The 18,724-nt window shown below is 34.0% G+C and overlaps 1 protein-coding gene across 2 annotated transcripts in view; it reads right to left on the bottom strand.

Annotated features, from left to right (window-relative positions):
* Positions 1 to 18,724, bottom strand: part of Uch (Ubiquitin carboxyl-terminal hydrolase) — a 31,690-nt gene that overhangs the window by 9,289 nt on the left and 3,677 nt on the right. For both annotated transcript variants that reach the window (XM_072543751.1, XM_072543752.1), the window contains 3 exons: positions 8,189 to 8,334; positions 4,389 to 4,542; positions 3,052 to 3,183 (listed from right to left, as the gene is read on the bottom strand). In XM_072543751.1, coding sequence (XP_072399852.1) covers positions 3,052 to 3,183; positions 4,389 to 4,542; positions 8,189 to 8,334 — 432 coding nt within the window. The remainder of the gene's footprint in view (positions 1 to 3,051; positions 3,184 to 4,388; positions 4,543 to 8,188; positions 8,335 to 18,724) is intronic.

An 18,724-nucleotide genomic window follows, 5' to 3' on the forward strand; every position in this document is an offset into this window, starting at 1 on the left:
GATCAATCTGACTCGTTGTTCTTATATCAGGATAGGTCCAGGTTACCTTATGTATGTTCTTGTGTTCAAAATAGGTGCTAGCGACTGTCATATTGAGTGTTGCTGCTAAGTTTATCAGTCGTAATCCATTATCGCTACTGATGTTGTGTAGGCTATGCTTTCCTATCGTGGGCATGAAAACTCGCTCTTGTCCTATTCTTGCATTCATGTCACCTAATCAAATCTTAATGTCATTTCTGGGACATCTCCTGTAGGCTTGCTCTATTTCTTTGAAGAACTGTTCTTTTATTTCCTCTGGTTTGTCATCAGTTGGGGCATGTGTATTGATTAAACTGTAATTAAAGAATTTTCCTTTTAAGCACAAATAGCACATTCGTTGACTGTAGGCTTTAAAGTCAATAATAGGGCCTTTTGTTCTTCGGTTTACAATAAATCCCACCCCATCTATGTGTTGGCTTTCATTGCAGCTATAATATATGGAATGGGTTCTCTTGTCAAGAGTGCCACTTCCCATCCACCGCATTTCCTGCAGTGCTAAAACATCGATTTTGTATGTGTTCACTATGTCTAGTAAAGATGTGAGTGCTCCAGTTCGGTATAGGGTTCGGGTATTCAATGTTCCTAATTTCAATTCCATTTTTCGTTTGCAGGAGTCGTCGTCGTGAGTTCCGTCCAGCTAATAGTTCCTGAGGTTCCATAACATATGTTTTTTTACAGGAAGAGGTTGTCAGCCTCTAGCCCAACACACAACCTGGAGGGTGCGAGAGGCTCTTCTGTTAGGGTTGCCATACCTTAGTCTGTTTTGGTTCGCAGTTGGTAGTTTTATTTCCCAACTATCCATCCAATACCAGTTCAACTGCATACAATATTATCGATTTTATGTAATCACCAACATCTTAAAAAGATCAAAAAAAAACTAGATCTCGATCTAGAGCTTAATCGTCTCAATAAATTCTTTGATTCAAACTATGTACAACTAAATTTGAATGTATTAATTAAAAGTTTACTACATTACGAAGTTAATGTCTACCTAATCAAGTGTTCAAAATGCCCTCCGTTGTTAATTTGGCAGTAGCCTAAACGATGGTAGAATGCGTCTATTACATTTCTCCATGTTTCTCTAGAAATTAATATGGATTCATCAATAGCTCTGCTAAAGTAGTTTTATAAACTCTACTTTTCAAGTACCCCCAATAAAAATAACCTTTGGGATTCAAATCGGGTGAACGAGGAGGCCATTAAATACTACCTAATCTGCCCATCCATCGTCCAAAAAAAGTCTGATCTAAATAACGCGGAACATTTACATCAAAATGTACTAGAGCTCCGTCTTGCTGAAACCATAACTCATTAAAATTGGCTCCAAACTCTTTTCAGGGTAGATACAATTTCATTTCTAAGTAGTATTTCATAATTATCACTTGTTAACTTTCCTTCTATAAACAACGAGCCAATTAACTGAGTACCCACTATAACCCGACCATACATCTGGTTTTTGTGGTCTTTGACTATGGTTTTTACGTATCCAGTGTGGATTTATTTCCCATACAGTGTATTGCTTCGTCGGAAAGTTATATATTGTTAACGAAGTTCTCGTCAGTTACAATTTTATTCATAATTACTTCACTAAACTGTAATCTACGGTTGTAGTCACATTCATTTAATTCTTGCAACAACTGGATTTTGTAGGGTTTACGGAAAAGCTTTTGATAATATACAGCATGGAACGCTGGCGGATCGTTCTCGCCTTCGCCGATGACAAATGTAGTATCACAATCAACATTAGACGTTAAGATATCTTCGCGAGCTTTGAAGAAGCTGTACTAAATATCGGTCTAAAACGATGACTAACAGTCGCGTATGGAAGCGAAACATGGACGCTAACAAAAAAGGAAGTAAATAAATTGCTGGTATGGGAACGTAAAATCCTTCGAGTGATATATGGCCCTTGCAAGGATAGCGTGACAAACGAATGGAAGCTCAGACACAACCAGGAAAATATAGTGAGATATATAAAGGCCAATAGACTAAGCTGAGCGGGATATGTGACACGCATTAACGGCAATCGTCTTATAAACAATGTGTTTTGGGAAAGACCAGTAGGGAGGTCTGTAGGAGAGCTTAGAAAAAAAAAGGTGAAAAGATGCAGTGAGAAAGGATCTAGAGAAAATGGAAGACAATAGGAAATAGTGACACAGAACCGACAAACATGGAAGGCAATAGTAAATGCGGCAAAGACTCACAAAGAGTTGTAACGCCATTAATGATGATGTAGACACATATTAAACATGCCACATGATAATAACATATAGCTATATGCCATAAATCAGTAACAAGAACGGCTACAAGGAAGTGGGTAGCTCGCAAATCTCTGGAATGGTGGAGGAATTCACCAGGACAAAGACAGGCGAAACAGTTCATTACAGAACATTCGCCAAAATTTACGGCAGACCTAATAAGCAAAGACAGGAAAACAGTCAAGATCATAGTAGGTCTTCTAACAGGGCACTGTAAGCTGAATAGGCACTTGAAGCTGATGGGATTATCAGATGATGACCTGTGCAGATTCTGTCACCTCGAAGAAGAAATAGCAGAGCACATTTTATGTCAGTGTGACAGTCTGGCAAATGTGCGGTTCTTTGCATTAGGAGAAGAAAGTCCACCGGCAAATAGCTACATGGAAGGTACAGTCTCGAAGCTACTAGACTTTATAAAAAGGGTCAGGCTAGAGAATGTTATCTAGGACTAGAGGACCACAATAGATCTGAAAAGGTCGCAGTGGAATAGGCCGAAAAGCCACCTCTCTTAATCTAATGCCATACCAATTGATTTTTTTTATAGCAAATCTACATTAATACGTATTGGCAACATCAGCCGATAATAGGATTAGTTGATAAATCTACCAGTGCACCGATTCAACATTTCAACCCAACTCTGTGCCAGTGTTGTCAATTTTTTCTTCTGATATAATATAAAGACAGTTATCACTAAATCGTTCAAAACTAATATCATATTGCTTCCCCGACCCAAATGATACTAATAAAACCTTACCTCCAAAAAAGTTTCATGAGTTGTTTTTCCGTGCGTAACAGGAAATTCTTTTCGTCCATCTAACTCATAAAGTTCTCCATCTTTTTCTACTAAGGCTACAAAGTGGTGGTTGACCTGCTCATCAGGTTGGACCTGAAATTGTAAAAGGTAATTAATGTTTAATTAATAACTAAAAATAACAGTTAACAGTTATTTAGTAAAACTAAATTTAAATAAACGTTAAAAAGAATTATGTCCATGTAATGGTACATTATGTTCGGGGTTTTACAGGCAAATCCGTCAGAAAGTACTTCGTCCATCCACGCAATTCCTTCCCCTCCTTTGAGAGGTGAATCTACGTCTATTGAAAAAATACAAGAAAACAACACTGTACCTTTCACACCAACAGAGATATCTCCTGAAGTCAATTACCACTTACATCCTCAAATATCAACTTCTCATTAGAACAACCAAATCAATACGTGACAGATACACAAACACACTATAAACGCACACGCTTAGAACTTTCTTCTCCTAGCGACAGAACTAGCATAACTGAAGAACCTATTCATAGTGAACAAACTAAAATCCATGCCGGGTTTTCTAAACCACAAACAAACCAAAAAGTAAACGGTCAAATTACGGCAGTTACAGCAGTACCAGTCCATAAGAAGAAGCATTAAAATTCACACAAGACATCACATCACTTATTTATACATTATACCAAATCTATCCCAACCTTAATGTGAAATCAACCAAAAATAGACTAACTCGTCTTATAAAAAATTTAAAAACAAATCCGAACCTTTAATGGATGATTCTACAAAATTACCCAATTTTGGCTTCTCACACGAAACAACTGATGTTGAGTACATCTCGGAACATCTCAAAACTCACAGACATCATCCTCTTATTAACAAGTTCACAATTATTTCTGTTGCTATCCTCGCCTGGCACGCATACAACTTATTTCCGAAACCAATATATATATATATATATATATATATATATATATATATATATATATATATATATATATATATATATATATATATATATACCAGACTATATAGAAGACTATATATATATATATATATATATATATATATATATATATATATATATATATATATATATATATATATGTATGTATATATATAGACTATATAGTCAGAAATACGTATATACGGTTGCCTTCCTTCGATATACCTTTTTCGGTTTTCTGTTTTGCGAGATATGCCATTACATTTTACTTATATATATATATATATATATATATATATATATATATATATATATATATATATATATATAATTATCAGTTTAAAAAAAAGTTATAAGGATTATTAATAGATTACCTCTGTTTGGCCTTCCATAGCAAGTTCTTGGTGAGTGTTGATCAGATTAAAAGCTATATCCTCTGCCTTTAGCAATATATCTCCTCTCTCTTCGGGGGTCATGTTTTTAGACTCGGAGAGTAACTTTTTAAAAGCTCCTTCTGTCAGATTCAATCTGAAGTAAAAAAAAAGAGAGTAATTATTTTAGATATAGTTCCTACCACAACATAAGTCAAATTTGGATACCTGAACTAATATATTTTTATGACGTTTGTAACGTTATGAATAATTATTTTATTTGCGTTATATAATTGCGTCGCATCTTTATTAATTTATATTTAAATAATTATTTTATTTTAATTTCTTTATTAATTTCTTTATCTCCAGTGTAGTTTTTACTATTTTTTTTATTTAAAAAGTAGTTGGCGCCATCTGTTTTTCTTTTTCCGTCTTTATTTTCTCTCTTTCTGTCCCGTAGAATAAATATTCTCTTCCGTGTTGACATAAAAGCTAATTCTATGATATAGGAACATCCTATGACATCTGTGCTAACTTCATTCAGTCCCTTTCTATTTTCTGTCAATCACCTTTAATGGTGGGATTATTTTTTGTTTATAATTAAAATTTATAAAACAGGGTAGGAATTATAATAAGCTTTATTTTATGATCTGCAAAATTTCTCTTGGGTTTATTGACCGTATAAAAATTTATTGACCACATTCAAGACCATATTTTATTAACCGTATGAAAATTTATTGACCATTTGAGGACCTAACCACAGGACTCAACTGAACTTAATCAGGAGGCTACATCCACATGTTACTGCAGCTCTCCAGAGGACATAACATTTAATTGGGAGGACACCCAAGCAGCTCATCGATACCCTAAGTATCATCCTCACTAATTATTTTTAAGCTTTGGCAGGGTTGATTATTGTTTTTTTTATTCTTTTTAATAAATATGTTTGGTTAAAATTTGTTTTATTTGCTATTAGCTAAGAGCTCAGGTTCAATCCCTAGTTTAAGACAAGACGAACTCACACTTGAGATACTGAGCTAGACAAGGCACAGGCGATAAACTCCCATGGTTGATTGAGGTATTATTTTATAATAGTACTTCAATTCTCTTTGGTAGTCTTATCGTTACACGTTTAAGTGACCTAATCATTAGCATTAAAACATCAAGTGGCAGGTACGATTTTAAAGATTATTTAAGATAGAATTATATTAGTGAAATTAGATCTAATTACTAAGATTGGTGAAGAGAGAGAAGAAAATGTTGAAGGAGAGTTTGGTCTTGGAAAACGTAACAATAGAGTGGACCGATTTGTAGAATTCTGTAAAGAAATAAATCTGTATATTATGAATACCTTTTTTAAAATGCCAAAATGCCGAAAAGGAGACTTTACACTTGGAAAGCTCCAGCAAGTGGTCCTGAAAAGATCAGGTCAAATCAATTAGATTACACCAATATCAATGAGCGTTTTGGAAACTCGGTAAAAGTAGTCAAAACATATCCTGGAGCTGATGTCCCTTCGGATCGTCTAAGTCGGTGATTTGGAACTAAGATTCAAGAAACTTATAAATCATCTACTCAATAGCAGGTTCGATTTCAAATCTAAGTTACCTTCATCAACGACTCGTAATCAGTTTGGAGAATAAATTTAAAGAAAATCAAGAGTTTCACAATATTGAAGAACACTGGCATCATTTTAAAACTGTACTGGCCTTTTGGCTTTGCTAGTGCCATTATCTTAGGAAAAAAATAAAACTGTAAACAAAACTACTTCTGTAATTATTAAAATGTGATTGAAAAACGAATTAAAGTTCGTCATATGATGATCCCGAACAATCAACACCAAAGGAGTTGGAACAGTTAGTGAGAGATTGCAGGAAAAATGGACAATTGATCATCGGTTGTGGTGCAAATGCGCACCACGGTCTGACCTGACGCGGTAAAAAAAGTAAAGTTCGTGTAACCTTCTGGTTAAGGTCTAGTATTTGGGTTTTCAAGATGAAGATGAATTCGAATTAACGGAGACTTTATCAATAACATCAGATACGCGGATGACATGGACTTTCACTAAACATTTAAGAAAACAAAATGTTTGATGATCTCTAAGAAGGAACAGCAAATGGGAATAATCAGTGTGAAGGGTCAACCAATAGAAAGAGTAAAAACATACACCTACCTTGGTACAAACGTAAATGAAAATTGGGACCATTGGGACCTAGAAATCAGATGTAGGACAGAGAAAGCAAGATCTGCATTTCAAACGCCTACATCCGAAACGGATAGGCACTACAAGAAGAAGTATTTCTGAAAAATAAACTCAGTTTAAAAATATATGGAACTGTTATCCAATTTAGTATCACTGAGAAATCACTAGAGTATAATAGACCAGCATTTATTTGTCTGATTGACCTAAAGAAAGAGTTAAGACAGAATAAGACTCAAAGATGTAATCCATCTTCTGTATATTAGAGAAGTTCCCCTAAATATTATAAAAAGTACCGAAAACATCAACCAAAACAACAAAATGGAAGTCAGAATAGATGGACAAATTACAGAACCTATAGAAATAGGCAACGGAATAAGACAAGGGGATTCATTGAGCTCTTCGATTTGATCATGGATGAAATCATCAAAAGCGTTAACAAAGGAAGAGGATACAGAATGGGAAACAAAGAAATAAAAATACTCTGTTACGCAGACGACGCAATATTGATAGCGCAAGATGAAGATAGTCTGCAAAGACTGGTCCAGAGATTTAACATAAGAGCAAAAGAATTTAATATGGCAATCTCATCTCAGAAAACTAAAACAATAGTATTCAGCAAAGAACCAACCAGATGAAACACAGAAATTGATGGCATCAGTATTGAACAAGTAATGGAAATAAAATACCTGGGAATTACACTGTCTAGCTATGGAGACTTGGACACAGAAGAGAGAGGTCAAGTATAAAAAGCAAATAGACTGGCAGGATGCCTTAATAACACTATATGGCGAAACAGAAACTAGGACATGTAATGAGAAATCAAGAACGTTACGGCCTTCTCCAGCTGATTCTCCAAGGTAAAGTAAATGGTAAGAGAGGACCGGGAAGAAGACGCATTTCCTGGCTTCAAAATTTACGAAAGTGGTATAACACGACTACCACTGAACTGTTCCGCGCTGCAATAAACAAAGTAAAGATAGCCGTGATGATCGCCAACATCCGGAACGGATAGGCACTTTAAGAAGAAGGCGAAACAGACTAGATTCTGCTGGATCTTGCAGGCATACCAGTTCTCAATTTTCACTTTTTTTTTCAACTTTTGATGACATTACAGTACGAATTAAATTGTACAACACTGACTAAAACAACGTGTTTCTGTCTTACGGACAACGAAAACAAAATAAAAAGTACGTACAATATAGTCAAAGGATTCCCCGTAAAACAAATGTAAGGAACAAAATAACAATATTGTACAATACAATCGTGAAATTCGATTTCCCTACATATTTACTAACATATATTAAAGTGGCGTAATATCAAAGGTTAAATCGGAATTCATAAAAACCAAAGCGGGAGTATCGGCAAAACCCGAGATAAAAAGAGACCACGGAAGACTACCATTACCGCCCGTAACAAAAGGTTGCGAAAAAACCAAGGGTTTATTGCACGTTACACCTTTGTATATTTCATTTTTCGCGTTTTTTTTTTTCGTTAAAAAAACTTTTTGAAAAATCATGATTTCATGCATGCTAAAGTTTCATATAAAATACAATCTTGCTAAAAATTATCTACCATAAGTAAAAGAGAAGGAAACCATTACCTCTCATCATTATTTGCGATACTGTGAATCAAAGCAATAGTACCACATGCATTTGATACTTTCTGTTTCATATACCATATATTTGGACTAATTTCTGGTGCCTTGTTTAAATATTCTTCCTTTTCTTTTTGGGCGTGAGCATAGAACTAAAACAGAATAACTTATTTAAAATATGCGAATATATACATATATACAGTCAAACAAATCCACCCAAATCCAAATATTCAATAGATTTTGTGAAAATGTCAAAACAGGTCGATTTTTATTCCAAAGTGGATCATCTTTTAATGACATAGATTGTTTGTCAACCCCCTTCCTACCAGTGCCACAAACCTTTAATTTAAAATATGAAATATACACTGTGTGACGCGTTTAGTATTTAAGAGGAGTAACACTCAATAAATTGATACATTTTCAACGCAGAAAGAACACAGTTAATATGAAAAGAAAAATCATGGATGCCTGAATTCTCCAGCCAAATACCTATCTAACGGTGTGCCATCCATGGTCTATTCCCATTGGTTCAAATTAAAAGTTTGTGGTACTGAAAGGGAGGGGGTTGACAAATGTCTGTGACATTCAGTTTTGATAACGGAAACGTCAAATATACATTTATTTTTTTATTAGTAATAATTCTGATTTTATTCGCAAAAAAATAAAATAAAGAAATTAACATTTCAAGTTAGGAAAATGGTAACCTTTACAACTGAACATAAAATTCAAATTATTAAATGACATTATTCGAAAGCAGTGCCGACGATATAATCGGCAGGTTTTCGTTTTCATTCGAAGGCCCTATACCAACAAAATCTGCAATTCACAACATTATTTTTAAATTTGAAAAAACTGAATGTGTCAGGAATTGTAGAAAATTCACGGATAGTGATGAAGATGAAAATTAACCAGCTCGTGCAATTAATGAAGAACGGGAACAGCGTGAAACTGCCGTATGTAGTCTAACTGAAGTCAAATTTCCTTGTAACAGCACCCTAATTTCAAGAGAAACTGGTATTAGTGTTAGAATTGTACGAAATATTTTAAAAAGAAACAAATACCATTGCTACACATTAAGGCACTAATCTTGACAAAGATTTCATGAAAAAAATCTTGTTTACAGATGAGTCTTCTTTTTCTTTAACTGGCCATCACAATCCATCTGTTACCGTAGGGCAGGGGTCACCAAATGGCGGACCGCGGTCCGCATCCGGACCGTGAACTTGGTTTTTGCGGACCGCCGTTAAATTCAAAATATAGTAATAAAATTATAGTGTAAAATTATAATCAAATCTAACTATATAAATATTTTTATATTTTTAAAATGCATAGTACTAATACTATATAGAAGTACTCGTAATCTAGATAATGTTTTGAATAAACGGTTTTCCAAAATTTCAGGAAGTACCTACCTAAAAATAATCTTTTACCAAACTACAAAAGGGAATCTGTCTGAACACTAAAATTAGTTTAATTTGCATATTTATGATGTACCTAGTAACCAGTCTATAATAAAAATAAAAGGTTTTTTCCAAACTTTCAGGTAATAGAGCCATAATAAAATGAAGTTCTTTTGTATTTCAAATTTTGAAATTCTTTTGTAAAAAAATAAATTTAAATATTTCTTTATCAATAATTTTCAACAATGTTTCAATTTGCATATTTCTGACAGTAACCATTCTGTGGAATTTTATAATAATTCTCTTGTATTTAATAAAACTAAAGATTACTGGGGTTGATGTTGGATATTTTCATTTAACATCGATTTAGCATCGATGTTATCGAATACCTAAATATCGATGGCAAAACGTCGACCATCGAGCAAAGGAGTACGATATTTATCAATCGATGAATATCGCTCATCCCTAGTCTCAGTCTCAGTTTTGCTTGTCGCATCGCTATCTTCAATCAATCGTCATATCGTATTGTTTACGTTTTTATTCTTTCTATCGTGTTTCTAGTTAATACTTTCAAGTGTTGTTTTCTATATAGTTCTAGCGTTGTTTATATTTTACATTCATATCAATATGGATAAGAAGAAAAGAAAAATTGTCATTGGCATCGTCAATTCAAATCATACCTAGAAGACACGAAGCCTCAGTTTGACGATTTGCTTCTTTATAACAAGGTGAGATGGCTAAGCAAAGGTGTAGTGCTTGAAAGATTCTTTTCAATACTTGACAACATAAAAAAATTTCTGTCCACTATTAATAATGAAGCTGCAAATGACCATTTGGGTTTCCTCTTGGACACAGAAAATGTTCCCACTATCGCATTTTTGACGGATATCTTCATCATCATCATTTTGGCTTTACAACCCTGTGTGGGTCCTAGCCTCCCCAAGAATTTTTCTCCAGTCGTCCCTATCCATCGCCTTCCTCCGCCAAGCACGTATTTCCATATTTCTCATATCTTGGTCTATGTTATCTAGGAATCTTGTTCTGGGTCTTCCTCTTCTTCTTTGACCAATAGGTCTATCAAGGAGCGTTTTTCTAGCTGGGTCGGTTTGTTCCATCCGCATTACATGGCCTACCCACCTCAGACGTCCTATCTTTATGTGTTTTACGATATCTGGTTCCTGGTATATCCTATAGAGTTCGAAGTTGTATCGTCTTCTCCAGACACCATTTTCATTTACCGCTCCATAGATGCGCCTTAGTATTTTTCTTTCGAAACATCCTAACATGTTTTCATTGCTTTTTGTTAAAGTCCAGGTTTCTGAACCATATGTTAGGACTGGGCGTATTATTGTTTTGTAGAGTTTTACTTTTGTATTTCTTGATATAACTGTAGATTTAAAAAGGAGATTAAGCCCAAAATAGCATCTATTAGCCGTGCAAATTCTGCGGTTTATCTCTGCGGTAGTGTCATTTTCAGTATTGACGAGCGTTCCCAGGTATACAAATTCGTTAACTGCTTCGATGACGTCATTTTCTATAACAAGTGGCCGTAGTGTTTGTGGTTGCGTACCTATTTTCATGTATTTTGTTTTGTTGGTGTTTATTATTAAACCCATTTTTGTAGCCGCTTCCTTTAATGCTACGTACGCCTCTCGGGCTGCGTTTTCCGTTCTCCCAACAATATTGATATCATCAGCATATGCTAAGATTTGCACAGATTTGTTATATATTGAACCGGTAGTTGTGATTTGTGACGTACGTATTACTTTTTCCAGAGCTAGATTAAATAGTATACAGGAGAGTGGGTCTCCCTGACGTAGCCCGTTATTTGTTTTAAAAGGTTCAGAGAGTTCCCCCTGGATTCGTACTTTGCATTCAACTTTTTCAAGGGTTAGTTTGGTTAAACTTACCAACTGATTTGGTACTCCTAGGTCTATCATTGCTCTAAACAATTCTCTTCTATTTACAGAGTCGTAGGCTGCCTTGTAGTCTATAAATATGTGGTGCGACGGATATCTTCACACATCTGAATTTCTTGAATTTAAAACTACAATGCAGGGGGAAAACTTGTAAGGCAAAACTTTTGCATTTTTCTCTCCCTAAATCCGTTTGTGATAATAATAAAGATATTAATGTTACCTAGTTTTCACGTTTTATTAATGAACTTGATTTGGAATTTTTTAAAAAAAATGCCGATTTCCACAAAATTGAAAAGTGTGCAACTGTTAAGCAACAGTTTTTCACTTAAGCCTAATGGTGTATGGACCAGCGAAGCAGCAGACTTTTTTAAGAGTAACAAAGCTGCCCCTTAGATAGAAATGATCGAGTATCAGAAAGATTCCATTTTAAAGGAGGTTTATACTTAAGTTCCAGAAACGCTTGCCTGTGACAAATTTTGGATTAAATATGTGTGTCACAAAAAATATCCAGAACGGAAATCATTGGCAATGAAACTGTGTACTATGTTTGGCTCAACTTATGTATGCGAAATCGCTTTTTCATAAATAAACTTTATTGAAAATCGGTACAGATCTCGGTTGACAGATAAACAACTCGGCTCCCAAATGCGAATCAGTTGCACTAACCTCACTCCAAATTTCAGACAGGTTGTACAAAATAAAAAGTGTCATTTTTCTCGATAATAGTTTAATTTTGTAAGGAGTTTTACCTTTATTTTTATACTTATTGTAATCATTAACTTTAAATTAATGTAAAATTTGTTATGTGCGTTATTTTATATTTCCTTCTACATGTTAAATAAGAGTACTTTTCAGCTGAGCATTTAATTAAAATAGTTTTCAGATTTATAAAGCTTAAAACAAACATTCATCTTGCATTGAAGCTAATGTAGAAAAGATAACATGTTAGTTACCATTTTATATAAATTTCTAACTTAAAATATTCAGTAATAATTTACAATATTGCTGTGTTCAAAATGAACTGATAATAATATCAAAACAATACACAATTTACATTTCATTTACTGTACCAGGAAAGTATTCAACTGTACAGTGGCCAAAAAAATTTCCATACTTATATAATCCATAGTAAGCTGTTACTAACATTTAAATGTTTAAATAGATTTAGATATGTTCCATAAAATTGTTGAACACTATAGTTGCAGAAAGAAAACAACCAGAAACAGTATCATTAAATGATTAATTTAAGTTCTAAGATACAAATATTTCAAATTACGACGCAAAAATTTATTAACCCTCCGGTGTCCACGCAGCGGCACTCTGTGCCGCAATTTTAATATTTTAATAATTTTTACCAATATTTTTTCGTATACGCTACTGTCTATTTAGATATGTATACGTGACTATATTTAAAATATTACCTGGTGATGTCTCATTTCCTAAAGTGTTGTATCAGTTTGATATTGACGATTGAAGTGGAAGTTGTTCAATAGCGGCATTCCGTACCGCAGCGTAGCTTCTCATGTAAGTAACATTTGTTCATACAGTTTTTTAGCACTTAAATTAATTTATGTACTTTTTGTCATTTTAAGGGTGCAAAAAGGCCAATTAAGTATTTGACAGAGATTAAGTTGCAAGAGATTGCGGAAAATTTGTCTGATTTTGACGAAGATATTGTTGATTTTAGTGATTCAGGTGGAGAACAAGAAATTATTGAAAATGATAATTACGACAGCAAATCGGAACTATCTGGTAGCGATGATAACGATGATACATGTCCGTTAAAAGAGTTAGACGATGATGATTACCAATTTTATATAGGCAAGGATGAAAGTTCCTGGACCAAAAGTTAATGCAAACAACATATTGTATCCATTAGATTCGTTTCTTTTATTGATAACTCCAGCTATGATTCACATTATTGTTACTTGCACTAATATATATATCAACAACAGAAGATCAAATAATCTATCTTGTCAGAGAGACAGAAATTGCAAATTAACTTCTCGTAATGAAATAAAAGCTTTATTTGGGATCTTATTTATTCTTGCAGTAAAAAAGAAAATCATGTAAACGTTCAAGAAATATGGGCAAAGACGGAATCGGTATGATACGAGCCAGATTTGAATTTGTTACAAAACGAACTCTTTCTCCTTCGTGCTCTTCGTTTCGATGATGTTGGGACACTCAAAGATCGTGAAAAAAATGATAAATTAGCTTCTATTGGAAGTATATACACAGACTGTCTGAATAATTGTATAAGTAATTACTGTTTGGAGAAATACGTCACTATAGACGAAATGCTTCAACCTTTTAGAGGACGATGTACAATACATGCCACAAAAACCAGCCAAATATGGCATAAAACTAACTGTGCACTTTGCAATAGCAGGTCTTACTATACATGAAATTATATATTATGGAAATATTATGGAAATCATATATATATATATATATATATATATATATATATATATATATATATATATATATATATATATATATATATATATATATTGTGGAATACAAAGGGACGGACCGTACAAAATGTTCAAATAAACCATTCGATATAGTACAGCGTTTAGTTTCTCCCGTAAAAAACTCCAAAAGAAATATAACTATGGATAATTATTATACTACAGTATACTCCCTCTATAACGAGAACTGAAATGGCAGACTAATTACCTCGTTATAAGCGGATCTCGTTATATCCAACAACAATAATACTGTGCATACATATGAATATATAGTTTTCTAAAACATTAACTTTCTATAGTGAAGCCATTCGAAGCAATATAAGATGCTAATAAATATTGTTTGAATGGAGTTTTTAAAACAAAGTTGTTTACTTTAATGTCAATGAAATGCATTAAAACAAAAAAGAGTTGTTTACTTTTACTGTCAATGATATACGTTAAAACAAAAAATCTGTATTCTGTAAATATGTATAAAGCGTATAAAGTTATTTTGTCATTTTTGACTGCTTTAAATTTGTTCAGTATTCTATCTATCATATTTTCTAAAGATGTGAAACAGTTTTATGCTTCTTCATTTGCGTTTTGTCCTTGGATAAAGTTTCTGACAACCTTTAAAACACGTGAGAATGGTCAACCCAATACAATGACACTTGTGAATCATAAATTTTACATTTCCGACTAAGAATCATAAATTGTAAGAAGCGTTTAACTGCGGGCGGCCCGCAGTTAAAAAGGGTATTTATTTATAGCTACGACCGGGCCAAAACGTAAAAAACACGTTTTTCAATCTTATTTTTTCTCGTTATAAGCAAATTTACCTCGCTATAAAGGGTTATAGTTCAATAGAAATTTCACGGGACATCTAATGTACCTTGTTATAAGCGAAACCTCGTAATAACCGTGTTCGTTATAAAGGGAGTATACTGTAGTTATCCTTTAGCTGATTATCTCATGCAAAATGGCCTGACAGTTATTGGCACCTTGAAGAAAAACAAAAAAGAACTTCCTCCTCAATTTGTTCCGAATAAACTGTAAGCCATTGGAACTTCAATATTCGGGTTTCAAGATAATGTCCCTAGTTTCATATGTTCCTAAAAGAAATAAAGCTTTAGTATTGCTCTATACGAAGATACAGGAAAACCAGTAATGATTTTAGAATACAAAAAAAAACAAAAAGTGGCGTCGATACGGTTGACCAAAAATGTGCTTCCTACACGATACAAAGGATTACCAGAAGATGGCCATTAGCAATATTTTTCGCATACTAGATTTAGCTGGAATAAATTCCGAAGTTATTTATAATTGCACTAAGCCAAATATGTCGCCATAAAGAAGAAGAAAATTCTTACTTGAATTAAGTTTCTCCCTGATGAGGGATCATTTAGAAGACCGATGGAAGATACTAACACTTCCAAAAAATGTAAGAGAATTTCTGCTGCCTTTTCAAAGTGCCAAAGAACCCACCAGCACGGTAAACCAAAGTGGAAGTGGAACGGTGCCATATATGCAGTGCGCATAAAAACAATAAAACAACCGTTTCCTGTGACTCATGCCAACAATTTGTTTGCAAAAATCATAGTGAGAAAAAAATTAAATGTAATATGTGTTTGCATCCTTCAATGGAAGAAGACTAATTTAATTATTTTGTATTTAGATAGTTTCCTTTTTTGATCTTTTGTGAGAGAATATTTTTTATTGTAAACGTTTCCTTTGTTTTTATATTTTGCGCCTGAGTCGTTACATTATGTTAAAGTCATTCAATAAATTGCTAAAAATAACGCTTTTCTTTTTTGCGTCGTTTACGAATTTTTCTGACAAAGTTTTGATAATTTTTAACTTTCAATACCATTTTTTCCATGTGTGGCACTAAGTTTCGCAGTGTGTCCACTCATGTAACTTTAGAGACGTGGCTGCCGGAGAGTTAACATGCTTTATTTTTCTTTGGTACGTAGGAGCATATTGTTACTTTTTCATGGAATCCAAACACAGTGGAGTATACTTCTCTCGATTTATTCAGAGCCATCACACTTGTAATGTAAGATTTTCTTTTCTTCAAACTATCTAGAAACTCCGCCTGGTATCCTTAGTAACTTTACACTGACCTTGAAAATCTTGTTTTCTCTATACAGTAAAACCTCGATATAACGGACTACTTGGGGGGAGGGGCTGTCCGTTAAAGCCGAAAGTCCGTTATATAAAAATATGGTTAAAATAAATCAAAATACTTTTTTTTTTAATATATATGTACACTGTAATTAGATATATATATAAAAAATACAACATACAAACAAAATTCTATTTAAGTAATTGTCTTCGGACATTCGTCGTGAAGTGACGTTGCTGTGGATATCGACGCGCTTGCTGTTGGTAATCCCGTTTTGAACAAGTTTCGTTTGCACTTTCCATGTTTGCTGCTTTTCTATGATCAACTCCCTAAAAACAGTTTAACTATTGGATGAATAATCAATAAATGTTGTTAGATCGTCGAGATGCGATCTTACCTCTGATAACTTCATTTTTAACAGTCTTGTTTTGTCGTCTTGTTTGCTATCTTTACTTCCGTCCTCATTTTTAAGGTTCATAACTTCATCTGCTATTTCACTTTCAGTCATGATGTTATATCCAGGGTCACCTTCATCTACTTCTAGCGATTGTAAAACATATTCCTCTGCTACATGTTCTCCGGCATTATTATGTATTGTCCTACAGAAATTAGTAACTTTCAACCCTTCTAAATCCATGTCTGCATCTTGGCCATCAAACAAATTCTTCCAACCATTTTTTAATGTTTGCTCTTTCACCTCCTCCCATGCTGCAGCAAAATTAAAAATTGTTGATTTTAAATTGTAAGACCTTAAGTTTTGCAAGGTACGTTGCGCTCTTGTATCTTCTGCATTAAAAAAAAAAGCAATAAACATTTTACCTCTTCTGACGGTATGCCCAATTTCTTCTCTTGAAATTTTCTCACTGAAGGTACAATTTCTTTGAAAAACCAATTTTTGAAAATATCTGGGGTGAACCATGCCTTCTTAGAGCTATAGTATGAAAGGGGCATATGATGCATTATGTCTTTTAAAACTCTAGGTTTGCGAGATTTGCCAACCACTACAGGTGTCAATCTATGCGATCCATCAGCGTTAGCACAAAGCAGTGCCAAGATCCTGTCCTTGCTGATTTTTCTTCCAGAATCCGATTTTTTATATTTGGAGGCTTGTGCGCTTTCAGGCAAAGTACGCCATAACAAACCAGTTTCGTCAACATTGTAAATATGAGATTCTAATAGCATTTCGTTACTTACTTGCTATATTTGCTACTAATTTTTGCCTAAAAGGTTCTGTTTCTTCTTTTGGTGCAGTTGAAGCTTCGCCGTAAATTCTTTTATTCATGATTCCGTGCCTTTTACGAAAGCACCAGAGCCATCCATCACTTGCTCTGAATGGTATGTCCATATGATTTGCTAACTTAATTGCAGCAAATTTCAATTCGACTGCTCGGACCAGGATCCCACTAGAACGTTGTTACCCATACCATTTTAAGATTGCTTCTTCCAGTGAAGTTTCACGAGCCAATTTCATTCATTTTCCAAGATTGCTATGCTCTCCTATATCACACATGAATGCAAATTTATTTATTTTGTATTTGATTTTTTTAATGCCCGAAAGTTTGCTTTTTTATGCCATATTGATTACATATATGAGACGCATGTGTAATATTAACAGTATGTTTTTATTTTTTTTTACATTTGATCGGATTTTTTGTACGTTATATCTGAAGTCCGTTAAATAGAGGTCCGTTATATAGAGGTTTTACTGTACTTTGAAAAAATTGGCACCAGGGCATGTAACAATGTTGGTAAATTTGGGTATGCACACAAGGGTTAAATAGGTTTTAACTACCTTATCATTTGAACTAATGATACTTTCCCACTCCTATTCTGTCTTTTTCTCACTAAAGATGTTTCCCAGTATTTCTCTTTTCCATGTATCTTTTATTTTGATATTAGATGTAAAAAGCAGACGTGGTGCAAGCTGTGACTCAGACCATCTGCTAGTACAGGCACGGTTTAGATGCAAAATCAGTCGACAGGTAAAGGAAAAATATACAAAACAAGAAAAACTAAACTTAGACAACCTAAAAGTCTCTGAGGTACAAGAAAGATTTGAGAGAACAGTGGATGAAAAATTACTAGAAGAAAACAGAGCAGACTCCACAATAGAAAACCAATGGAACACAATAAGCAGTATCATACTCAACACAGCGAAAGAAGTCTTAGGAACAAAGACACAACGGAGAGAAGAAACATGGTTCGATGAAGAATGCAAACAAGCTATACAGGAAAGAAATGAAGCACATAAGAATTACATACTCAGACGTACTAGAGAGAGAAAAACAGAACATGAGAACAAAAGACGAAGAGCAGATAAACTGTGCAGGCAGAAAAAGAGAAAGTATGAAAACCAACGGATACTAAACATAGAGAGAGAGTTTAAGGAAAACGAAACACGTAGCGCATACCAATTTATCAAACATCTAAGACAAGGATACAAACCGAGGACTAGCCTCTGCAAAAATAAGAAAGGTGAAATCATTAGCGATATGGACGAAATTAAGAGAACCTGGATGACATATTTTAAGGAATTACTAAACAAAGGGACACAACTACCATTACAACAACAGTGGCAGCAGCAGGCACGACAGGAGGTACAACAACAAGAACTGGGGAAAGATGGAGAAGAAAATGAATTA

This window comes from Diabrotica undecimpunctata, chromosome 9 (genome assembly GCF_040954645.1).
Source record: "Diabrotica undecimpunctata isolate CICGRU chromosome 9, icDiaUnde3, whole genome shotgun sequence".
Lineage (NCBI taxonomy): Eukaryota > Metazoa > Arthropoda > Insecta > Coleoptera > Chrysomelidae > Diabrotica > Diabrotica undecimpunctata.